At 52.8% G+C, this 24681-nt stretch overlaps 1 protein-coding gene across 2 annotated transcripts; it reads right to left on the reverse strand.

Moving 5' to 3' along the window:
• Window positions 1-413: 413 nt before the first annotated feature.
• GIT1 (GIT ArfGAP 1) lies at window positions 414-24667 on the reverse strand. 2 transcript variants are annotated; one of them, XM_060204075.1, is made up of 21 exons: window positions 24336-24667; window positions 11094-11227; window positions 10485-10597; window positions 10265-10370; window positions 9576-9793; window positions 9396-9490; window positions 9042-9084; window positions 5721-5747; window positions 5468-5516; window positions 4963-5035; window positions 4335-4432; window positions 3855-3966; window positions 3612-3745; window positions 3322-3474; window positions 2988-3218; window positions 2850-2903; window positions 2599-2685; window positions 2421-2494; window positions 2126-2308; window positions 1963-2026; window positions 414-1804 (listed from the first exon to the last, which is right to left on the reverse strand). In XM_060204075.1, exons 1-21 carry the CDS (start codon window positions 24385-24387, stop codon window positions 1592-1594), a joined length of 2313 nt encoding a protein of 770 aa, XP_060060058.1. In that variant the 5' UTR covers window positions 24388-24667; the 3' UTR covers window positions 414-1591. The 2 variants fall into 2 exon arrangements, with proteins under 2 accessions (XP_060060058.1, XP_060060057.1); XM_060204074.1 differs by lacking the exon at window positions 5721-5747 and having other exon boundaries at window positions 24336-24666.
• Window positions 24668-24681: the final 14 nt, after the last annotated feature.

Consider the following 24681-nt stretch of genomic DNA (forward strand, 5'->3'; position numbering starts at 1 on the left):
TGTTATTATTATTGTTGTTACTGGTGTCATTGTTGGATAGGACAGAGAAATTGAGAGAGGAGGGAAGACAGGGGGAGAGGAAGATAAGACACCTACAGACCTGCTGCACCGCTTGTGAAGCGACTCCCCTGCAGGTGGGGAGCCGGGGTCTTAAACTGGGGTCCTTAACACCGTTCCTTGGTTCCTTGCGTCTTACATGTTTAACCCGCTGTGCTACCGCCCAGCACCCAGACCCCCCCCCCCTTTTTTAAATTCTTTTTATTTTTTAAAACCAGAGCACTGCTCAGCTCTGTCTTATGGTGGTGCAGGGGACTGAACCTGGGACTCTGAAGCCTCAGGCATGAGTCTCTTTGCGTAGCCATTATGGTATCTACCACACAGTTCCTCTAATTCCCTGAGCATCACAAACAGCACATGGTCACTTATTTATTTTTTGATACAAATGTACATGACACACGTTTTGGCAGTCAGCCCACCCACCACCACACAGGTAGAGCCTGGCCCCAGGCAGGTGGGATGGGGGGGGAAGAGCTTGAAGGCTCTGCCATCTGCCTCTCCAGCCTTCCCAGGCTGCAGCCCAGGTGCTACGTACCCAGTCACCACAGGTGCAGATGCTGGCCTCTCAGAGGTTATAGGAAGGGACTTCCATCTGAGTTGGGGACCCCGGGGAGCCAGCCCCAGGCTCAGGTGCTCAGTTCTCTGCCCCAGCCAGCACTTTCCCTCTCCGCAAGGGAGGGGAAGAAAAGATGGAGGGAGTGGTTTCTAAGTTCACAGAGAACGGGCATAGAGGAGGGTAGGCAGCAGGCTGGGCCCCAGCTGCTTGCCCCAGTTGTCCCTGGCCCCAGGAAAGGGGAGATGGTCCTGCTGCTCTGGACCCTCACCTCTCACAAAGCTCGAGATGAGCCAGGCCTCCAGAACGGCACTGCCGTCCCGCACACTCACACGCAGGCACGCAGGGACACTCAGCTACCACAATGTTAAAATTAAGAGGTGGACGAGAGGAGGGAGAGGAAAAATAAAGAAAAAAAAAAAAGATTTTCCAGTGTTTTGCTGCTGGGACCCCGGGAACACAGGCTGGGTGGGCCTGTGCGCTAGCTGGGGCCATTTGGCATTAGAGGAGAGCAGCAGAGGGGGCTGGTGGCTACAGGGCAGGACACCCAGAGGTTATGTACAAAGGAGAAGGATGCCCCCACTCAGCCCCCAACAGGGCTGAACTGGCTCATGGGGGTGGGATGCACGTAGGGGAACTGCCCACTCGGAGTGTCTCTGCCTGACCCTTTGCTAAGGGTGCCCCAAAGGGCGAGGGGCTGGGAGTGATGCCTTGTAGGCCCCTGCACACTATAGGAGGGGATGCTATGTACAGGGGAGGTGCGTGGAATGTGGGGGACAGGAGCTCCTGCCACCCCACCTCCCCATCCTTGGGAGCTGAAGGGGGAGGGGCAGGCATCCAGGCGCCTGGCTGCCAGGGGAAAGGGGCAGCACTAAGGGCACTTGTGCCAGCGGCTCTTTTGGGGTGGGGATTAGTGTCTGGAGTGGCCCAGCTCCCATAGCCAGTGAGGTCCCAGGGTGGGTGAGGGGACAGGGAGAGTGGTCACTGCTTCTTTTCTCGGGTGGTGATGGTGACCAGTTGCTTGGCAGCCTTGGCAATGTCATAGGCGCACTGGATCACCTGCTGAGTCAGCAGCTGGAAGTCCACAGGGGCGCCAGGCTCGGGAGGCACTGTCTTCCGGCATTCGCTCTGCAGCCTGTAGGCGCTGGCATTGAGCAGCCGCAGGGAGCTGCGCACAGGCTCCAGGGCTGGCCTCTGCGGGGAGGGAGGAGGGAGTTGGGCTTTGGACTTCAGACCATGAGCTGGGACCACAGCCTGGTATACCCAGGTCTCCACCCAGGTGGCAGGCAGGCTCTGCTCCACCTGCCCCACCCTGACGCCCTCAGGATCAGGCACCTCTCTGGCCTCTTTACCTTTGGGAAGAGAGAGGCCATCTCAGTTACAGCCAAATGGATCTTCTCTGAGCAGGGCACAAAGCTGTTGGGGAAGGGGAGAGGTCAAGGAAGGGGTCTCAGGGAGGGTTCGCCGTGATGCACACCTCCGAAGCTGCCAGGACCCTGTGCCCCACACCCGCACCTGTCATGCTTGAACTCCTGGGCAGCCCGTAACAGTTCCTGGATGTTCTTGGTGACCTGCTCCGTCTTCAAGATAACATCCTCTGTACTGGGGAGGCCAGGGTCCAGGTCTCCATCCAGGCTTTCCAATTCCGGGTGGAAATCTTCCTCCTTGCTCAGCTCGAGGAACCTCTTCCCGTCTAGTCTGAAGCCCGGGTTAGAAAGAGAGCCATTCTGACCATCAGGCCACCTGCTTACATCCTCACAGACCTGGGGGGGGGGGGGCCCACTCATCCTCCTTCCCCCAGGGTCCTCACCCAAGCAGCGGGTCCCCACTTTGCGTGTTCTCATAGTCGCTGTCAGCACCGCTGCCATGACGGGAGAGCTTGCTCTGCAGGGGAGGAGTGGTAGGTGAGGTGTGTGTTCATGAATCCACAGCCCTTCCCAACACCTCCCACTCACATCTCCCTTGGGCACTGAGGACGGGAGCATTACCGCGTGGCGGCTTCCTTCCTGGGAGCATGACAGCAGTGGGGAGGAGGGAGTGAAGGGCACAGCTGAGGCTGACACCCCCTTCCGGATCTGAAACCCAGGCAGGGCTGGAGTCAGTCAGTCTCGCCCCTCCCTGCCACCCATTTCCAGCTTTCTGGTCACTCTTCTGTCCAGCATCCAGAACAAAACCCGGTGCTCACTGGGGCTCAGAGGCTAGCTGCAGAAACGGACCCACCTCCCCAGGGCCTGCTTACCCGGTAAAGGCTAGCAGGAACATGTACTGAGTAGATGGCGTCATCCTCCAGCTCCTGAGTGAGCACAGTGATGTCATGGAGGCCCCAGGCAGCCTCAGCCCTGCCTCCTTACCACCCTGGGACCCACAGGCAACTCACAGCACTGTGGAAAGGCTGTAGCCGAGTGGTGAGCTCGTCACCAGGTGGGCCTCCAAAGGGCTTCAGGGCAGAGCCCGGTTCATACATAGAGAAGGCCTGCCGGTCCCTGCGGTGGGCACTCCCACTGGGCCCCATGGGTGTGTGTTCTGCCCGTTCGCTGGGGAGTGGAGTGGTGGGCACTGGCCCTGGTGGCTGCCGGATCTGCAAGTTCTCTGCCTGTAGTTTGTGGATCTGAGAATGCAGAGTGGGGTCAGGAACTGGGGGGAGGGGTCCAACTGGTGCCTCCCAGCTGTGGGAGACCGGCTCCTGTTCCCATCATGCCTGCAGCCCTCACCTCCCTTTGCAGCCTCCGGAGCTCATCACTCAAACTGCTGTTGACCTTCATGAGCTGCTGCACCTTTGCCTCGGAGGTAGCCAGCGCCTTCTTCAGCTCCAGGTACTCCTGTAGCGTCACGGCCCCATCGGACAGGTCTGAGGAGTCCATGCTCTGCAGAGCAACACACAAGCCGATCAGCTCTCAGGGCAGGGCACCAGCCCACCGGTCCCCAGGAGCCCCAGGCCGTGAGGTGAGAGCAGGGTTAGACGGGGGCCTGGGGCAGGGCCGGGAAGGGGGAGCGCTCAGACCCTGGCACGGTTGTTCCGAGCGGTGCCAGCACTCCGCAGGGGCTCTTGGTCGGTGTCTTCGTCTGAGGCCACACTGTCGTAGTCGTGCTGGTCGTCGAGGTCACTCTGGCTCCGCACCGACAACTCAAGGTTGTCTGAGGACACAAGCCAGTCACTCAGGGCCCAGTCACATGGCCCACCGCTCTTGCCAACCTCTTAAGGTAGCCAGGGGGAGAAGATGAGCCCCATGCAGACCCTACCCACCTGTGGGGCTGCTCAGGCTCTTGCCCTGCTGTCTTCGCTTGGCCTCGCTGAGAATGTCAATGATCAGGGTGGCAAACTCTCGGGCATTGAAGCGTGCCAGCTTCTGCCGCCCCTGCAAAGCACAAAGGACCCAGCTGGCATGAGAGGGCCTTTCTGGCATCTATCTCATTTAACCATGGCTAAACCATCCCAGCTCCAGTGCCCTGCCAGGGATAACAGAGATTCAGGGTGCCTGGGGGAGCCCTCAGGGAGAACACAGAACAGCCCCCCAGAGGCTGCTTACCAGGTGCTCAGAAGAATAACTTCTTTCCTATTACCAAATCCCAGTGCCAGCTGGGCCCCGAGAGGCCTTACGAGGGGTGGGGTGGGGCAGCCCAGGCTCCAGCCCAGAAGCAGTGGCCAAGCAAAGAAAAGGCCCAGAACTTCAACTCTAGGAGGGGACTATCCCCTCCCCGCCCCCCCCGCCGTCAGCCTCCTCACCTGGTTCCGCGTGGCCGAGTACTCGGGGTTCACAGGCAGGAAGGGCACAGCACTGCGCTCAGTCACCAGGGTGCTGTGGTTTTGGGTAGCCAGCCACACTGTGGGGGAGGGGCAGGGAGCGGCTCATCCACCGTGGCCACGAAAAGTGCTGAGCTCAGCTTTCCTAGTTCCTCCCCCCACACCCACTGAGTACTGATGTTCAAAACGGGTGGTCTTCACACAAAGCCAGGCTGGGTCAGAGAAGGCTGGGGACTGACAAAAAGAACAAGGACACTCCTCACCAGTTCCCACCCAGACTTTGGGCTTGAATCTGGCTGTGGCCAGGAAGAAGTGATGTAGGGGTGGAGCAGGCCTGGGGAGCCAGCCAAAGTGGGAGGCTGCCGCAGAGATGAGCCCAGCCTGGGGGTGGGGCAGGGGGACAGGCCAGCTGCCTCCAGCTCAGCACTCAGAGGGCTGGGGAAGCTGCCAGGCTGGCTCACAGCTGCCAGGGGCTTATCTGCAGGCTTGCCAAGCAGTGGCAGCCCTAGGTGTCCCTTCTCAGTCCTAGTAGATGGGCCTGAGAGCCGCACTCGGTCCTAGCCCTTCACTGGGCAGCAAAGTACCCTTGTCCCATTGCCCCTGGCCTCACCCGCATCATTTTCTCTTCGATCTACTTCATCATACACATCCATGGCCAGTTCCTCAAAAAGCCGATTACTAAGCTGGAGGCAGAGAGAAGAGACAAGTCAGGCCAGATTAACTAGCCCTACATACCACCAAGGCCAGCTCACCAAGATGTCATAGAAACAAGAAATGGTTTGTGTCCCTCAGAACTAGAAACTGGGGTAAGAGTCTGTTCACTGAGTTCCAAGTGGGAGAGGACAGAAGAAAGATGAGACCAGACCAGCAAGTTCCCTCACAGGTCAGGTGTGGAGGTAGGTAGGATCTTAAAGAGTTTCTGGAGGGGAGGTCCAAGGTCAAAGACACAGGGCAGGAGATGGAGAGAAGAGATTGGGGGAGGCCTGAGTGAAGAGCAGATCAGACTTAGAAAAGGGGATGTGGTGATGTCAGAGGACGGGGCTGCTACTGGAATGTGGAAGCGTCTGGTCAGAGGTGGGAGCGATCCAAGTGTCAGGCCTTGTCTTAGCACTCACCGCCTGCAGTTTCTTCTTGGCAGCTTTGGCCAATTCAGACAGGTCCAGGCTGTGAGCAAAGGAGGCAGATGGGACCGAGGGGAGCAGAGGGCAGGGGAAAGGCCAGTCATGAGAGGAGGCCAGGTCCCTGGCGGTGACCTCCCAAACATGCAGGGATCCCAGGGAGATGACGCCCCAGATGCTACACACCAAGCACCTCCCAGCCCCACCCGGCCTCCAGAGCCCACTCCTGCTCCTAGCAGGCACCATATACCTCTGTGACATGCACTTTTGCCGAGATCTAACTCCAGAGGAAGGCAGCAGAGGGAAGAACAGGACAGAGGCAGCAGTTACCCAACAGCACACACCTTCCCAAGTCAAGCTCAAACCCATCTCTGTGTACACACCATGGTCCAAGTGTGCAAAAGTGAGCTCACTCCCCTTCTCCACCATCACCCCCCTCAGCCGACTGCCTCTCTCAGTGACTCACTCACCCAGCACCAACCTCAGCTCCTGGAGGTCACCTCTCTCACCCATAAGTCCTGACTAGGCTTCCATAGTTTCTGCCATTGCTCCTGTCTAGGCTTTTGTGACAGATGCTATTTCCATACATATTTATGTATTTATTTCATGAAAGAACAGAGCACCACTCCATTATCTGTGGTGTCAGGGACTGAACCTGGTGCCTCACACATACATGAAATTTACTGTTTCTTGCACTAAAATCCCTTTCCCACCCAGTAGCCAGGCTAATCTTTTTGCTACATCTGTCTGCATCATCCTGGGTCTTTAAAGTACTTCCATAATAACAGGTATGTTTGAGATACTGTAACAAAAGAGCTCTCTGCTTTGCCGTGTGCACAGCCCAGCACCCACTGCATTGGAGGAAGCTTGGTGTTGTGGTCTCTTTCTGTCTAAAAAACAAACAAACAAATAAAAAAACTAAAACTAAACTAAATGCTTTGCGTGCATAGTCTTACTGAGCTCTCTTTTTAATTTTTATTTATTAAATTTTTTTTATTATCTTTATTTATGTATTAGATAGAGACAGCCAGAAATTGAGAGGGAAGGGGGTGATAGACAGGGAGAGAGACACCTGCAACACTGCTTCACCACTCGTGAAGCTTCTCCCCTGCAGGTGGGGACCGGGGGCTTGTACCTGGGTCCTTGCAGACTATAACATGTGCGCTTAACCAGGTGCGCCACCACCCGGCCCTTCTTTTTAAATTAACTTATAACTTATTTATTTTCCCTTGTTTTTCATTGTTGTTATATTATTGTAGTTGTTATTGATGTCGTTGTTGGATAGGACAGAGAGAAATGGAGAGAGGAGGGGAAGACAGAGAGGGGGAGAGAAAGATAGACACCTGCACACCTGCTTCACCGCCTGTGAAACGACTCCCCTACAGGTGGGGAGCTGGGGGCTCGAAATGCGATCCTTATTTAGGTCCTTTTGCTTTGTGCCACCCGTGCTTAACCTGCTGCACTACCACCCAACTCCCACTGAGCTCTCTTTAAAAAATTCATTTAATTATATCAAATGAGCTAGAGAGAGAGAGATGGAGAAAGAAAGAGAAGGCAGAACCTCATTCTGATGTATGGGATGCCAGACCAGGAGTACAGTGTGTGCAAGTCTTGTACTCTGTCACCTGAGCTATTTCCCCAGCTACTTAAATCAGCCCAGAAACATATATATGGACATCTTCACTCTCAGGTGAGGTGACCAAGGTTCAGCGGTAAAGTGGGACCTATCTAAAGCCACAGTCAGGAAGTGGTGAAACACTCTACACGGCCATGCCTGGGGTTTCTCTGCCTCCAGGATGGCTGGTGCTCTTACTGGGGCTCCAGGACTCTGACACTCTCCCCTGCCAAGACTCTAGTTTTCTTCCACCAAGTCCCTGTCTCTCACAGTGCTCCAGCTGTGCAGGCTGCCTGAGTTTCTGGCAAAATACTTAAAAAAAATTTTTGTTTTATTTATTTTCCCTTTTGTTGCCCTGTTGTTTTTTTATAGTAGTTGTTATTGATGTCGTCATTGTTGGATAGGACAGAGAGAAATGGAGAGAGGAGGGGAAGACAGAGAGGGGGAAAGAGAGACACCTACAGACCTGCTTCAACGCTTGTGAAGCGACTACCCTGCAAGAGGGGATCCGGGAGCTTGAACCAGGATCCTTACACCGGTCCTTGTGCTTGATGCCACATGCGCTTAACCCGCTGTGCTACCGCCCGACCCCCCTGGAAAAATACTTCTTTCTTTCCATTTTTTTCCCTTCCTACCAGAGCATTGCACAGCTCTGGCTTATAGTGGTGTGGGGGATCAAACCTGGGAACTTGGGAGCCTCAGGCATGAGGACCTTTTTGCGTAACCATTAATGCTATCTCCCCCACCCTAGATAATTTTTCCCTTTATATTTGTTTGTTTACTTACTATGGACAGAGATAGGGAGAAATTGAGAGGGAAGAAGGAGAGACAGAGACCTGCAGCACTGTTTCACTACTCATGAAGTTTTTTCCCGACATGTGGAGGCCTCGGCTTGAACCCAGGTCCTTGTGTACTGTTAACATGCACGCTCCACTAAGTGTGCTGCCTCCTGGTGCCCTGGCAAAGTATTTCTAACAATCCATGCCTTTTTGCCTGTCCTGCTGAACTTCTCATATTGGGCTACGGCTATCTGGTGAGTCTGCCTCCTTCTCTGGACTGTCAGCTCTTAAGGGAAGGAGTTACATGTAAGTTACCTCTGTCCCTGTGCCAAGATCAGCAGCTGGCACTGGCAATGCCCCATTAACGTTTCATTAAGCTCATGCCCACATGTGTTTTAACACATACACACCACACAAGCCAGGCAGTCAGATCAGAGAAGGAAGGAATAGTCTTGGAGTCTCAGAACAGAGGGTGTTTTGAGTTCAGTGACCTGAGAAGCCCAGACCTTACCACCCCAATTTGCCTTTGCAGGCATCTGGGGAGAAAGGGAGTTCCCTCTCCCTAGATCCAGACCAGCAGGCACAGTTCTGCAGGAAGATGTGGTCTTCATAGGTAGCCACCAGATGGCACTAGCACCCATCCATTGAGCTGGATGTGTGGCTGGGGATTTCCCTCAGAACCTGGGCACCCAGGCAGAGGGCTTCTCACTTGGTCTGATCACAGGCAGAATGGCCTGTGACCTCTTTCCCCCACCTTCTAAGAACACCACAGAGACCTGGTCAGTGATGCCAAACTGAAATCTCTGGAGCCCACTATCTCTTCACTGAAGAGCAGGGCTTATCTATGTGAGCTTTTTACAGTGAGATAAGCATCACCAGGTTCATAATTCAGCAATTCTCTGCTCTTAGGGGATGTTCCTTATATTCAGGATCCAAGTACTTGACAGGCAAGGGGCTCAGGTTGTGCTGGTCGTGTGCTTTACCTCCGTGGGGCCTCCGCCATTAAGGAGTAAGGACTGGAGTGCGAAATGCTTATCTCCAGTTCCTTGGGGGTGGGAGGTTGGGGTTCCAGACCCCTAAAGCCTGGGGAGTGGGAGGGCGAGGGCGAGGGCTCTGGGAGCCAGGCACCGCATGACACCCAGCAGCCTCTGGGAAGGAGCATCAGGTGGGTACTCACCTGTCAGCCATCTGGGGGATGATGTAATGCCCATTCTTGTGATCTGAACAAAAATAAAAATGCCAAGTCACTGGTGCTGGGTGGCCTTGGCATCTGGGAACCCACCTCACTGCTAGGAGGAAGGCTTGCACCCAGAAGTGTCAGAAGAGGGAACAGGGAGGTTCAACCCTAAGAGCCCTGGCCGGAAGTTATGCCCCCCACCCTGCTCCCTACCCCGATGTGCTGCAGCCTTGAGCCTGCAGCAATTTCACAGGAGCCAGTTGCCTAGCAACACTGTTCCCCAGCCGGCTGTGTCACCATGGCACCTGCTGCTGGGGTGTGTCTGGGTCCCACTGCCTGCCTCACTCTGCTCACCTGGCTTGCGTCCACAGAGATAGAAGGCCAACCGGTCAGTGAGCTCATACTGGCACTCGACTAGCCTTTCTGCCAGCTCGTGGTGCCCCGCCTGCCTGTAGAGAGGGTGCATGGCTCAGCTCAGCAGCAGCAGCCCATTCCCGCCAACTGCCTGAGCCTCGCCCTGAAGCAGGCCCTCACCTGGCATAGTCAATGGGTGTGCGGCCATTAACATCAGGGGAGCCAGGGTCAGCCCCGTACACTACAAGGAGCTCGGCCTGCAGTGTCTGCCCGGCCTTGGCAGCCACGTGCAGAGGTGTGGTGCCCTTCTCTGGATGGAAGAAGTTGGCCTGGGCGCCCAGCGACAGCAGGCGCAGACATGTCTCCAGGTTGCCTGTCCGCACGCTTGAGTGCAGTTGCTGCAAGGAGCAGAGTATGCGACAAATACGCGTGTGCACAAGGCTCCCCCCCTTGAGCTGTACCAAGTCCAGGCAAATCTTCAGACTCTTACCAGCTCCGAGGGGCCTGTGGAAACTGGGTTGTCAGAGAGGGCAGAGGGCTTCCCACTAGGAGTCGATGCCGGTAACAGCTGCCCTGTTATCATCTACCATGCGCTGCGCGTTCTATTTGGAACTGTTATCTACAAGGCAGGTCTACCCCCTTCTTTCCCTTTGTACAGATGAGGAAACAGAGCTACCCCATGTCTCCCCAGCTTTTGGAAGCTAGAGTTCATCCACGTGTGCCTACTTGGGAGTTGAGTGGTGTGACCTCACGCAGCCCAACCAAGCCATCTTGCCCTCCACTGTGCCCACTCTCTTCGCCGGCCTCGCCTGGCTGACTTGGGGTGAGAAGAGGAGAGGCCCACCCGTTCACTGTGGGGGCCCTCAAACCTTGCTGAGGTCTTTGGAGGTGACACCATCATCATCTCTGCAGGGGAGCTTGTGCACAAATGCCAGCATCTGGTACTTGGCCCTGATGAACTCTGATTTGATGGGACTGTTTGGGACATACAGGAGGAAAGTGGGAACAGAGCAGGAGAGGCTAGTCACCGGACTACCTCCCAGACCCAAGTCCCAGACCTTACAGCTCCTGCCCACCACCCCAACTCACTGGACTTTGTCTTGGGGGTTGGCTTTGCGCCGACCGCTCTGCACTTGCGCGGGGTCCAGCAGGGAGTGCTCCCAGATGGAGTTGGCCCCGTTGCTGGCGAGTGTGTGCACCATCTGCAGGAAAGAAATGCCAAGTGAGACTGCCCACTGTGTGCTGGGCACTGGGGAAAACACTGCCCAGCAACTCGCTGCAACTGGCACGTCTACAAACAGCACCAAGGGATCTACTGCGTGGCTGGCACTGCCACCTCCGTCCAGGTAGGCCAGTTTAGCACTTGGTTGTGGGGAACATAACCAAGGCTCAAGAGAGAGAAAGTGACTTGCTCAGCGTTACAGAGACAGGTCAGGAAGTGGCCAGGCTAGAAGAGAGTTCAGGTCTGTATGGCTACTGACCTGCCTCTCCCCTCTGAATGGGCCAGTGGATGGGTGGAAAAAGTCAGGGTGAGGTTCTTTCCTGGGTGGCTGCTGTCCCCTGCAAGCTGCAGAATCCAGGCAGGTGCGTGTGAGCGTGCGTGCGTGCGTGCATGCGTGTGTGTTGGGCGGGGGGCAAGACCCTGTGCTCAGTACACTACTCTGCCAGCAAGGGAGAACCAGTGGCCCAGCCCCATACCTGCAGCAACGTGGGAGGCCAGGCGCTATGGCGAAGGTGCTTCACAATGGATATGTGGCGTCCCAGGCTCCGGTGAACACTGCAGCACTCGTCACACACCAGCACACCCCTGCTGATGGAGGCCCAGCCAGGGTCTGCAGGGCGGGGACAAGGGTGAGCCAGTCAGAGGAAGGGCTTCCTGAACAGCTCTTCCCACCCGAGGCTTAACACAGATCTTCCTGATAAACCCATTTTTAAAAAAATATATTTATTTATTATTGGATAGAGACCAAGAGAATTTGAGAAGAGTGGGGGAGATAGAGAGGAAGAGGAAAACAGAGATACTCCTGCAGCCCTGCCTCACCACTTGTGAGGCTATAGGCAGGAAACCAGGGGCTTGAACCTGGGACCCTGTGCACTGCAACGTGTGCACTTAACCAGGTGCGCCACTGCCTGGCCCCCCAATAAACCCATCTGAAGCTGCCAGGTAGATAGCTCAACTGGTTCAGCAAAGAACTCTTGTGGTGAAACTACCTAGTAATACGAAATAAAAAAGGACCTAGTGGGGGTTGTATCGTTATGTGGAAAACTGGGAAATGTTATATATGTACAAACTACTGTATTTACTGTTGACTGTAAAACAGTAATTCCCCAATAAAGATATTTTTTAAAAGTTTTTTAAAAAAAATACGTGGGGCTGGGTGGCAGCATGCTGGTTGAGCACACATGTTATCGTGTGCAAGGACCCAGGTTCAAGCCCCCAGACCCCACTTGAAGGGGGAAAGCTTCACAAGTGGTGAAGCAGAGCTGCAGGTGTCTCTCTGTCTTTCTCACTTTCTTCTTCTTTTTAGAAATATTTATTTATTCCCTTTTGTTGTCCTTATTTTGTTATTGTAGCTATTATTGTTATTATTGATGTCATCGTTGTTGGATAGGACAGAGAGAAATGGAGAGAGGAGGGGAAGAGAGAAAGGGGAAGAGAAAGATAGACACCTGCAGACCTGGTTCACTGCTTGTGAAGTGACTCCCCTGCAGGTGGGGAGCCGGGGGTTTGAACCGGGATCCTTATGCCGGTCCTTGCACTTTGTGCCACGTGCACTTAACCCACTGTGCTACTGCCCGACTCCCCCTCTCTCACTTTCTATCGCCACCTTCCTCTCAACTTATGGCTATCTCTATCAAATAAAGATAATAATAATAATAATAATAACAATAATAAATGTGCATCCTGAGGGGTGGCACAGTATATAAAGTGCTAGACCTTCAAACCTGAGGTGCTGAGTTTGATTCCTGGCATCTCAGGTGACAGACTGATGCTCTGCTTCTCAGCCTTCCTTCCCGTTAGTACATAAAGTATTTCTTAATGCACTTAATGTACCTTGCCAAACTCCAGGGTATTCAGAGCATTTATGTTAGCCTACAGCTGGGCAAGATCATCTAACATAAAACCAATTTTATAATAAAAGTGTTGAATGCCTTGTGAAACGTATTAACTACTTTCTGAACATGAAAAACAGAATGCTGCAAGTCAAAATTTAAAGCATGGTTCTTTCTACTTGGTGCATTCTGCATCCATACCATTCATTTTGACACCAAGTGAAAAAAAAATGTAAAAATCGTTCTCAATACACACATATCCATTCACTCAGTCCCTGAAAAGGCAGGGAGCTGGGACCTTCGGCTGCCAGTTACTGAATAAAAAACTAAACTACAGCGGGAGGGCTTGCCCCAAAGGCTTGCAGCCAGCCGCTGATAAAAGCCATGCCCTTTCCTGCACATCTTTGCCACAGTCTTTCCCCAGGGACAGGAGTGCTGCCTCTGCCCTTTCCCAGGAAGGCAGGAATCCACCAGGGGGTGCAATATCCCCAGCCCCTCCCACTGTCCCCTGGGTCAGCACCACCTGTCTGACCTATGGCCCCTTCTGAGGCCTCCTGCATTTGTCCTGGCAGACCACAGGCCTCTTCTTGGTCAGTGGGGTGGGTGGCTGCAGAAAGTAAAAAAATTGGGCTGGGGAGACAGCATAATGGTTATGCAAAAGACTTTCATGCCTGAGTCTCCAAAGTCCTAGGTTCAATCCCCAGCCCTACCATAAACCAGAGCTGAACAGTGCTCTGGTAGCTCTATATTTCTGTGTCTCCTTCATTAAAAATAAATAAATACGGAGTCAGGTGGTAGTGCAGCGGGTTAAGTGCACGCGGCACAAAGTTAAAGGACCAGCGTGAGGATTCCGGTTCGAGCCCCCAGCTCCCCACCTGCAGGGGAGTCACTTCACAAGCGGTGAAGCAGGTCTGCAGGTGTCTTTCTCTCCCCCTCTCTGTCTTCCCCTCCTCTCTCCATTTCTCTGTTCTATCCAGTAACGATGACATTAATAACAACAACAATAAAAAACAAGGGCAACAAAAGGGAAAATAAATAAATATAAATTTAAAACATTTTAAATATTTATTTATTCCCTTTTGTTGCCCTTGTTTTTTATTGTTGTTATTAATGTCATTGTTACTGGCTAGAACAGAGAGAAATGGAGGGAGGAGGGGAAGACAGAGAGGGGGAGAGAAAGATAGACACCTGCAGACCTGCTTCACCGCTTGTGAAGTGACTCCCCTGCAGGTGGGGAGCCAGGGGCTCAAACCGGGATCCTTACACCGGTTCTTGTGCTTCGTGCCACGTGCACTTAACCCACTGCGCTACCGCCCAACTCCCATATGGTGTCTTTTATAACTTTTGGGTTATAGAGAAGTGTTGGCCTTCCCTATTTTAATGATGAGGAAACAATGGCTCAGGGAGGTTCAAAGGCTTGTTCAAGGTCATACAGCTAATGACTGGGGTCACTAAGATGCAGACCTAGGCACTCGAATGCCAGAGAGCAGCACGCTGTGTCCATGCCCACCACTGTCCCACCTCCCCTGCCCAGAACGGGACAGCCCTTAGGAAATGCTGAGAGCCCTGGAGGCCACTCTCCACTTCTTGGGCAGTAGTGGATTTTGGAAACAGGAGTGGGGGGGCTGACAGGGTGGGAGCTCCAGGGGTCCTTCTCAAGGGCAAGGGAGATGCCACCCATCCCAGTCCCCCTGGGAGAGGGGGAGGGGAAACTGCATACAACGCAGGCTGTGGAAAGGTCATGGGGGAGAAAGCAGCCATTGTGTGCCGCTCAGAGTGGGGGCAGGGCGCCGCTCCTAGGACACTGTGCTCTGTCCAGGCCCCCGCCCCAGCTCAGGAAGCTCTGTTCTGGGGGGTGGGGGTTGCTGGCTCTGTGCCTGCTTTGTAGTCCCCTGGGGATATCAGGAGTGTAGTGTGTGTCTCCCCACCCCCCCAGGTTTGGGATGAGAGCCTCTTCCAACCAGAAGGCACTTCTCTGACTGTCCCCCTAAGGACTGTCATCAATGTGCCCTAGAGAATTGTGATGAGACTGAGTCAGGCCCAGCCTGAGCTCTGCCCACTGAGAATGTCCCCTCTGCTGTGTAGAGACAGGAAATGAAAGAGGGGCTCAGTGAGTTGATTCTGGGTTTCTTTAGATACTACCCACAGGGTAGCAGAGGGATGTGCATACACCTTCCAGGGAAGGGATTCTAAGGACCCATTAACTGTGCCAAGAGGATGAGCTTGAGGGCACACTTTTGTGTTGACTTTATCCAAAGAGGTGCCCCCAAACATGGCAAGTTCCCTCCCCCACTCCCAAACACCAGTGGGTCAGGGGTCTGCCCGCCAGCTACCTCCAACAGCCTTGGCAGGAAGCTGGAAATGACGCAGCCTAAATTCCTCTTGTTGAAATGGTGGGGTTTCCTGTAAGCAGGGAGCCGCCCAGGACAGGATCATAAATGGGCTGACGCTGAGGTCTCCACCCCAGGTCTGTGACCCTGCTGGGGAGGCCAGGTTTGGAAAGAATGACCAGATATCCAGAGCCAGACCAGACAGGGGTGAGGCCCTGGACATGGCAGTAACCAGAAGACCAGGACCTGGGAAACATGGTCCAGGTTCTTTGCTCGGCACTCTCCCTGCCTGGAGCAGAAGTTCTCCCACTTTTCCACTGTGACCTAAAACAAGATGGGTAGCAAGTATGGACCGACCAGTCAACGCCCATGTTCAGCGAGGAAGCAATTTACAGAAGCCAGACCTTCTACCTTCTGCAACCCTCAATGACCCTGGGTCCATGCTCCCAGAGGGATAGAGAATGGGAAAGCTATCGGGGGAGGGGGTGGGATATGGAGATTGGGTGGTGGGAATTGTGTGGAGTTGTACCCCTCCTACCCTATGGTTTTGTTAATTAATCCTTTCTTAAATAAAAAAAAAAAAACAAAAAACAAGATGGGTAGCAGGGAACACTGTCCTGGTCTGGGACACAATGGTACCGGCTCAGGTCTGGGTGACAGAGATGAGGAGCCCCACCCTAAACCCATAACCTACTCACCTACTCCTTCTGCCTGAGGGGCCTCAGGCATCCCCCAGCAGGCATCCCTAAAGCCCCACCTAAGCCAGGTCCTAAAAAGAAGAACCAGGAGGGCTGAGGAGATAGCATAATGGTTATGCAAAGAGACTTTCATGCCTGGGGCTCTGAAGTCCCAAGTTCAATCCCCAGCACCACCATATAAGTCCAAGTTGAGCAGAGCTCTGATCTCAGTCTGTCTCTCTCTATTTAAAATAAATAAAATATTTTTAAAAGACTTAGGGAGTCGGGAGGTAGCGCAGTGGGTTAAGTGCATGTGGTGCAAAGCGCAAGGACCGGCATAAGAATCCCTGTTTGAGCCCCCGGCTCCCCACCTGCAGGGGAGTCACTTCAAGGCAGTGAAGCAGGTCTGTAGGTGTCTATCTTTCTCTCCCCCTCTTCTCTCTATTTCTCTCTGTCCTATCCAACAACGATGATATCAACAACAATAACTAAAACAACAAGGGCAACAAAAGGGGAAAAAAAAAATATATATGGACCAGGAAGGGTTTCCAAAAGTCAAATTGCTATTGTGACATACTATGAAGGAATTCTTGCCCCCCCAAACCTCCCCTCCCCAAAAAGTTCCCTGGATCAAGCATGGTGCAAAAGAGACAGGGAACACAAGGGTTAAGGGATGTGGTGACCTCAGATTCCTGTTAACCCTACCCCTGGGCTTCTGCCTCTTATCAGGACCAGGTCTGGTATGTGAGGGCAAGTGTCATGAGAAGTCTTGGGATATTAACTAATGCCAACCCCATGAAGACTCTCACTAGGTAAATTCATGTCACCACCCAAAGTTATTAGTAGCCTCCAGTATTAGTAAGTCTGCTACAAAAGCCAGCTTCTCTTGATTTAAGGTCCAGATCCATACTGGACATCAGGGAGAAATCCACCATCTTGAAAGAGTAATTCATGGGGTTAAAGATCAGAATGGTAGTCAACTGGGGGCATGGATGAGGGGCAGAGACATAAAAAAAGCACCCTAGAGTGCTTTTGTTAGAAGTGGAGGATTACTACAGGTATATATACACATTTAAGACTCACCAGGCTAGGGGTCAGGTGGTGGCATACAAGGTAGAGCACACACACACCATATGCCTGAGGACCCGGGTTCTAGCCCTCACCCCCACCCCCATTAAGGGGTGGTAGTTTCATGAATGCTGCAGGTGTTTTTCTTTCTCTCCTCACTATCTCTCTTGACCAAAGAGAAAGAAGTAAATTAAAACCAAGCAAAACAGAAAGATGACCGCTGTGAGCAGCAGGCACCGAGCGCCCGTGATAAAGACTCACCAGGCAGACAGTAAGCTGTGGGCCTTTTGCTGTATGTGATGCATACAGTATTCCCGCTAACGCACTAGGAAGACACAATAGGATACCCATGCTCAAAACTAGATAGCACTGAATCCTATAATGGTGGTGCAAAGGACAAAGTGTTGGACTCTCAAGCATGAGGTCCCAAGCAGGTGGATATCTGATTCTTTCTCTTTCTCTCTCTCTCTCCTTTTATCCCTCTCATTAATAAATAAATAAAATGTTTGGGGGGCAGGTGGTGGTGCACCTGGTCAAGTTCATGCACTAGAGTGCACAAGGACCTGGGTTCAAGGCCCTGGTTCCCACCTGCAAGGGGAAAGCTTCATGAGTGGTGTCTGCAGGTGTCTCTGTCTCCCCCTCCCCTCTCAATTTCTCTCTGTTTCTATCCAATAATAAATAAATAAATTAAATAAATAACAAACTTCGGGGCAGGGTAGATAGTATAATGGTCAACAGTGCTCTGGTAAAAAATAAATAAATGGGGGGTCGGGCGGTGGTGCAGTGGGTTAAGCGCATGTGGTGCAAAGTGCAGGGACCGGCGTAAGGATCCCGGTTCGAGCCCCCGGCTCCCCACCTGCAGGGGAGTCGCTTCAGAGGCGGTGAAGCAGGTCTGCAGGTGTCTATCTTTCTCTCCCCCTCTCTGTCTTGCCCTCCTCTCTCCATTTCTCTCTGTCCTATTCAACAACGAATTGCGTCAACAAGGGCAATAATAATAACCACAACAAAGCTACAACAAGGGCAACAAAAGGGGGGGGGGAAAGGCCTCCAGGAGCGGTGGATTCATGGTGCAGGCACCGAGCCCAGCAATAACCCTGGAGGAGGAAAATAAATAAATGAGGGGGCCAGGTGGTGGTGGTGCATCTGGTTAAGTGCACACACGACAGTGCACTAGGACCTGGGTTCAAGCCCCTGGTCCCCACCTGCAGGAGAGAAGCTTCACAAGTGGTGAAGCAGGGCTGCAGGTGTCTCTCTACCTCTCTATCTCCCCTCCCTCTCTCAATTTCTCTCTGTTTCTATCCAATAATAAATAAAAATAAAAGTAAATAAACCCTCTCATGTTGCGAAGTGCAAGGACCGGCATAAAGATCCTGGTTTGAGCCCCCGGCTCCCCACCTGCAGAGGAGTCGCTTCACAGGCGGTGAAGCAGGTCTGCAGGTGTCTTATCTTTCTCTCCCCCTCTCTGTCTTCCCCTCCTCTCGCCATTTCTCTCTGTCCTATCCAACAACAACAACAATAATAACTACTACAACAATAAAAAACAACTTAGGCAACAAAAGAGAAAATAAATAAATATTAAAACAAAAAAACCCTCTCATGCTTGAGGTTCAATCCCCGGCACCACTATAAGCCAGTGGTAAAAAAAAAAAAAGTGCTCTGGTAAAAAGAAGTTTCACATTGATTCATATATACCAGTGATAATTTTTCTGTTGTCCTACTACCAGGGTTGTCACTGGAGTTTGGTGCCTGTACAACTCTATCACTCCCAGTTGTCATTTTTCTTTCTTTCTCTTTAAATTTATTTTTATTTATTAATGAGAAAGGAGGAGAGAGAGAAAGAACCAGACATCACTCTGGTACATGTGCTGCCGGGGGTTGAACTTGGCACCTCATGCTTGAGAGTCCAATGCTTTACCACTGCGCCACTTCCTGGACCAGGTCATTTTTCTTTTTAAAAAATTATTTGGGGGAGTCGGGCAGTAGCGCAATGGGTTAAGCGCATGTGGCGCCAAGCGAAAAGACTGGCGAAAGGATCCCGGTTCGAGCCCCGGCTCTCCACCTGCAGGGGAGTTGTTTCACAGGCGGTGAAGCAGGTCTGCAGGTGTCTATCTTTCTTTCCCCCTCTCTGTCTTCTCCCTCTCTCTTCATTTCTCTCTGTCCTATCCAACAACAGCGACATCTATAACAACAATAAAAAACAACAAGGGCAACAAAAGGGAATTAAAAAATTATTTGGGAGTCAGGCGGTGGCGCAGTGGGTTAAGCGCATGTGGTGCTAAGCGCACAGACCAGCATAAGGAACCTGGTTCGAGCCCCAGCTCCCCACCTGCAGGGGAGTCGCTTCTCAAGCAGTGAAGCAGGTCTGCAGGTGTCTATCTTTCTCTCCTGCTCTCTGTCTTCTCCATCTCTCTCCATTTCTCTCTGTCCTATCCAACAACAACGACATCAATAACAACAACAATAATAACCACAACAATAAAACAAGGGCAACAGAAAGAAGAAAATAAATAAATATTTTTTAAAAATTATTTATTTATGTATTAGAGACAGCCAGAAATCGAGAGGAAAGGGGGTGAGAGAGAGGGAGAAAGAAAGGTGGGGGTAGATAGCGTAATGGTTATGCAAAGAGACTCTCATTCCTGAGACTCCGAAGTTCCAGGTTAAATCCCCACACCACCATAAACCAGAGCTGAACAGTGCTCTGGTTATAACGGAGAGGGAGAGGGAGAGGGGGGGAAGAGAGAGAGAGAGAGAGACAGAGAGAGAGGGACAGAGAGAGACAGACAGAAAGATGATAGACACCTGCAACACTGCTTCAACACCCACAAAGCTTTCCCCCTGCAGGTGGGACTGGGGGCCTGAACTCAGGTCCTGTGCACTCAACCAAGTGTGCCACCACCTGGTCCCCTGTTGTCATTTTTCTTTCCTTTGTCTTTGGATGGTGAGAGACAGCAATATAGAGAGGGTTTGGGAGAAGATAGCATAATGGTTATGCAAACAGACTTTCATGCCTAAGGCCTTGGGGTACCAGTCCAATTCTCTGTATCTATCACCATAAGCCAGAGTTAAGCAGTGCTCTGATAAGAAGGAAAAGAAAGAAAGAAAGAAAGAAAGAAAGAAAGAAAGAAAGAAAGGTAGATAGATATAGAGAGGGGAGAGGGAGACAGGAGAGACAGCTGCAGCACTGCTTCCACTGCTCGTGAAGCTTCCTTCCTTCAGGTGGGGACTGGAGGCTTGAACCAGGGTCTATCCACATGGTAATGCATGTCTACCAGGTATGTTAGGATCTGGTCTCTACTGATGATAAAACTTAACTGAGAGTTGGACGGTAGCGCAGTGGGTTAAGTGCAGGCGGCACAAAGCCCAAGAACCTGCGGAAGGATCCCAGTTCAAGCCCCCGGCTCCCCACCTGCAGGGGAGTCGCTTCACAGGCGGTGAAGCAGGTCTGCAGGTGTCTATCTTTCTCTCCCCTTCTCTGTCTCCGCACCTCTTTCCATTTCTCTCTGTCCTGTCTAACAATAATGACATTAACAACTACAACAACAATAAAAAAACAAGGGCAACCAAAAAGGGAAAATAAATAAATATATTAAAAACTTAACATATAAACTAGGCACTGTAACTAATACTATCATAACAATATACTGTGATAAAAGTTATGTGAATGTCATCTGTTTAAATATATACGTTTTAAAAAAGTTTTCTTAAAGTATTTATTCCCTTTTGCTGTCCTTGTTTTATTGTAGTTATTACTGTTGTCATCATTGTTGGATAGGACTGAGAGGAATGAAGAGAGGAGGGGAAGACAGAGGGGGAGAGAAAGATGGACACCTGCAGACCTGCTTCACCCCTTGTAAAGTGAGTCCCCTACAGGTGGGAAGCCGGGGGCTTGAATCGGGATCCTTCCATTGGTCCTTGCAATTTGCGCCACTTGCACTTAACGTGCTGCGCTACAGCCAGGCTCCCTAAATACGTCATTTTTAACCAGAGCACTGCTCAATTCTGGTTTATGGAATGGGGTAGATAAAATTATGGTTATGCAAAGAGACTCTCATGCCTGAGGCTCTAAAGTCTCAGGTTCAGTCCCCCACACCACCTAAGCCAGAGCTGATCAGTGCTCTGGTAAAATAACAACAGCAGCAGCAGCAGCAGCAGCAGCAGCAATAAAACAAAAAAATTCTGGTTTATGGTGGTACTGAGGAATGAACCTGAGATCTCAGTGCTTCAGGCGTTGTACTAATAATGGTGCTATCTCCTTCTTCCCCAAAGAAAATATCTTACTGTATGTATGGTTTCCAGGCCCTGGTAATGGTACGTAACTGAAACTACAGAAGGAAACTTTGAATAAGGGAGGATACTACTATTATACCTCAAAAAAAGGAGAAGAAAAATCCACCATTCACCTCACCCTACAATCTACATCCTGAAGAGACAAATGACCTGAGGTTGTCCTGGAACATATCCCTAGGTGATGACCCGCTTTGCTCACCCAAGGCACCATCACTCTGGTGCTGGGGGCTACCACAGGGAAAGGCTGAGTTGGAGGTCTATGGGTGAGAAGTAGGCCCTTGAAAGATCTGGACCACAACAAGAAAACAAATGACCCCATCCAAAAACAGGGAGAGGATATGAACAAAATATTCACTACAGAAGAGATCTGAAAGACCAACAAACATGAAAAAATGCTCCAAGTCATTGATTGTCTGAGAAATGCAAATAAAGACAATGAGATGCTACTTCATTCCGTGGTGCTGGTGGTGCGTGGGGGGGTGGTGGAGGGTGGGGGAGTTCTAAACACACCCATCTAAAAAGATCTATGTACACCTATGTTCATAGCAGCACAATTTATAATAGACAAAACCTAGAAGAAACCCAGGTGTCCAACAACAGATGAGTGGCTGAGTAAGTTGTGGTATATGTACCCAATGGAATACAACTCAGCTATTAAAAGCGGTGATTTTGCTGTTTTCAGCCCATCTTGGATGGAGCTTGAAGGAATCATATTAAACGAGATAAGTCCAAAAGAGAAGGATGAAGATGGGATGATCTCACTCACAGGCAGAAGTTGAAAAACAAAGTCAGTAGAGAAAACACTAAGCAGAACTTGGACTGGAGCTGGTGTATCACACCAAAGTAAAAGATTCTGGGGTGGGGGTGGGGTTCAGGTCCTGGAACACAGTGGCAGAGGAGGACCTAGTGGGGGTTGTACTGTTATGTGGAAAACTGGGAAATGTTATGCATGTACAAACTGTCGACTGTAAAACATTAATCCCCCAATAAGGAAATTAAAAAAAAAAGAAAGAAAGATCTGGACCAGGCAACTCAGGCAGGGCTGGGACTGGGTGGGTGGGAAGGTGCATGGAGGAGAGGCTCCCTGGCCCCTCCTCCTCTCTTGGACTCCCAGGTCACATAGGGACACAGATGGGAACCTATAAGGTGACACCAGCTACCATTGCGGCTAAGTCACGTTCATGCACCTCTTGATATAGTCACATCTGTCACCTGTGTGCCTAGGCTTGGGGGTAGAGGGAAGACAGGGGCCCCTTTGGGGTGAAGCTGCATGTCATCTTTTGCCTCAAGACTACCAACCATCACAAAACAAACACCACACTCCCACTTCTTGGGTCAGGACTGCAGAGTTTCATCACACTGAGAAGCCTATGACATTAAGAGGGTAGGTCTGGGCTTGGGTTCCCTCATGTCTGTCTTTGTGGCTTGTCCTTATATAGCATCCAGACTGAAAATGCCACTCCAGGTGTCAAAATGTGTGCTCTGGGGCAGCAGCAAGTAACCAGCTGGGGTCCTGACAAGCATCCAATCACTTGGCAAGTAACTGCTATGTGCCAGACACCATGTAAAGGCTGGAACAGGCTGATGAGGAAGTCCCTGCCAGCAGCCTGACCACCTTAATACCCTCCTCTTCTCACCACCTTCCCAATCTGCAGTCTGGATTCCAGGGGAAAGGAGCTACCTGGGCACCAGTAGCCCTGGGGATGGAAGCTTCAACCTGTCAGAGATATACCACTCCTGCCCATTACATTTGCCCACTGGACACACAGAGGCTTACGGCTCAGGGTTTGATGTAATGGAGAAAGGACAACTGCTGATGCTGCCCTATACCCCCCACCCCATCCAGAATTAGGATCACAGACCACAGATGGAAGGCCTGCAAAAACCATTCTAACTCCCACTTCTTTGTCTCACATTTGAGAAAAAAAAAAAAAAAAAAAACTCAGAGAAAAAGTCTTGCTGTGGGTTATGGAGTATGTTGTAAACAAAGATAGCACTAAAAGCCATACACACTCCTGCCAGGGTACCTACCAAGCACTCCCAACCTAACCCTACTCATTCTCTCCACACCTCTCACCCTTGTGATCTGCCCATCCAGCAGAGGCACAAGGCAGCCTGGGACAAACATACAGAAAGGAAGCTCTTCTCTTCGCTCTTCTATCCCCAGGGTTGCCTGAGTGAGGCTGGGGAAAGGGGACTAAGAGTTTCTAGCTAACTAGAGGTAAGTACATATGCTTTAAAACAGCTCCTTCAGGGCCCTTCAGAATGTGCTAGGTCTTGAGGTACTAGCCTGGGTAACTGTGCCTCTTATAGCCACAGTTCCCAAACATTCTAGTTTGGAATCATTGGAATCACCATGATCTCAACCTGTTGGGGGTCCTGGGTCTGCCCTAGGGGTGACCAGAAGTTATGGAGGCACAAAAACAGCACCCACAAACACACCAGTTTCCCTGGAGTTCACAGAACCCCTGAACCTGACCAGGGCTAAACCCAGGGAGATGAGTACTTGGGGCCAGGGCTTCCTTTCCCCAAGCCAGCTGCTGAGTCCTGTCCCTGGCTGCGTCCTCACACACCAGGAGACAGCAGCCTCTGGGTCAGTGATCCTCACTTCCTCAGCAGGTCAGGGGCATTTCACACCAGCCAGGACCTGGCTTAGCTGGGAAGAAGGGAAACACCACGGGAAAGACAGCCAGGAAGTCAGCGGCATCCCAGGAATCCGGGCTGCCCTCGTACCCATTTCTGAATGGCTTAGAGGGCAGGCAGTGTCGTGTCTGTAGTGTTCTGTAGTGTCCAGGTTAAGGCCATGTCAAGCCCACCTTCCCAGAAGGACCTTGCTACAGCTCAGGGAAAGCTGAGTCCAGTTGCTCCCAGTCACCAGGCGGCCTGAGGCTGTCCCTGGGGAAGATGCCCAGGCTTGGACTGGTCCTAACACCAGGCCCGGCCGGCGAGGAGCCCCAGCCCCAGCCCCAGGGAGCAGGGGCCGGGCCCGGGGGGGAAGGACACAGCACCCGAGCCCCCACCCCACCCCCCGGCCATCTGCCCAGCTCTCTGCCCCTTGCCCTCAGTCACCCCGGCGGGCGCGGCGCGCAGACCACGCGAGCAGCAGGTGCAAGACGCGGGGGTGGCACCAACATGACACAAAACCGCACTCTCCCAAACCCCGCGGGCTCGGCCACGGCCCTCCTGCCACCCCAGGCTGGCGCTTCCGTTTGGATACTGAGGCGGGAGGGAGGGAGGGAGCGAGCCGCCCGCCTCCCCACACTGAGGGGTGGGAGCGGCGCCGGGAATGTCCTTCCTCGTCCGTCCACGGACGCGAGGGAGCGGGGCCCCCGGGCCGGCCCTCCGGCCAAGGACGCGGCTCCGCAGTGGCCCGGGCGGGGGCCGAGGCCCGAGGCCCGAGGCCGCAGCCCCCAGCCCCGCCCCGCCCTCCGGCCCCGCACGGCGCTCCCGCCAGGCCCGGCGCCCGCCCGGCGGTGTCCTCGCTGCGCGGTCCCGCCCCCGGCCCGGCCCGGCCCGCTTACCCGGGGCGCTGCAGTCCGCACACACCTCCGCTCGCGGCCCCTTCCGGGACATCCTCAGCGGCGACGCGGCCGCAGCCCTCTGGGCCAGCGTGGGGGGCGCGGGCGGCGGGCCCGGGCGGCGGCGGCCCCTGCTGCCCGGCCCGGTTCCGGCAAGGCCCCGGCCCGGCTCCGCGCGCCCGGCCAACCGTCCACCCCCGGGGCTGGCCCGGAACCCGCCGTGCCCGCCTGGCCGCTCGCCCTCGGGCGCCCTCCGCCCCGCGCCGCCCCGCGCCGCCCCGCCGCCGCTCGCCGCTCGTTCTCCCCGCCCCCTGCGCGGCTCCCGGCCGCTCCTGCAGGAAGCGGCGCA

This window comes from Erinaceus europaeus, chromosome 12 (assembly GCF_950295315.1).
Source record: "Erinaceus europaeus chromosome 12, mEriEur2.1, whole genome shotgun sequence".
NCBI lineage: Eukaryota > Metazoa > Chordata > Mammalia > Eulipotyphla > Erinaceidae > Erinaceus > Erinaceus europaeus.

Excerpts from the sequence above, each read along its gene's own strand:
- GIT1 (XM_060204075.1), bottom strand. The coding sequence starts at position 24,387 with ATGTCCCGGAAGGGGCCGCGAGCGGAGGTGTGTGCGGACTGCAGCGCC. Across the intron at positions 3,967-4,334 it reads ACTCGGCCACGCGGAACCAG|GGGCGGCAGAAGCTGGCACG; the intron begins GTGAGGAGGCTG and ends TGTGCTTTGCAG. Across the intron at positions 2,495-2,598 it reads AGGAAGGAAGCCGCCACGCG|AGCAAGCTCTCCCGTCATGG; the intron begins GTAATGCTCCCG and ends CCTCCCCTGCAG.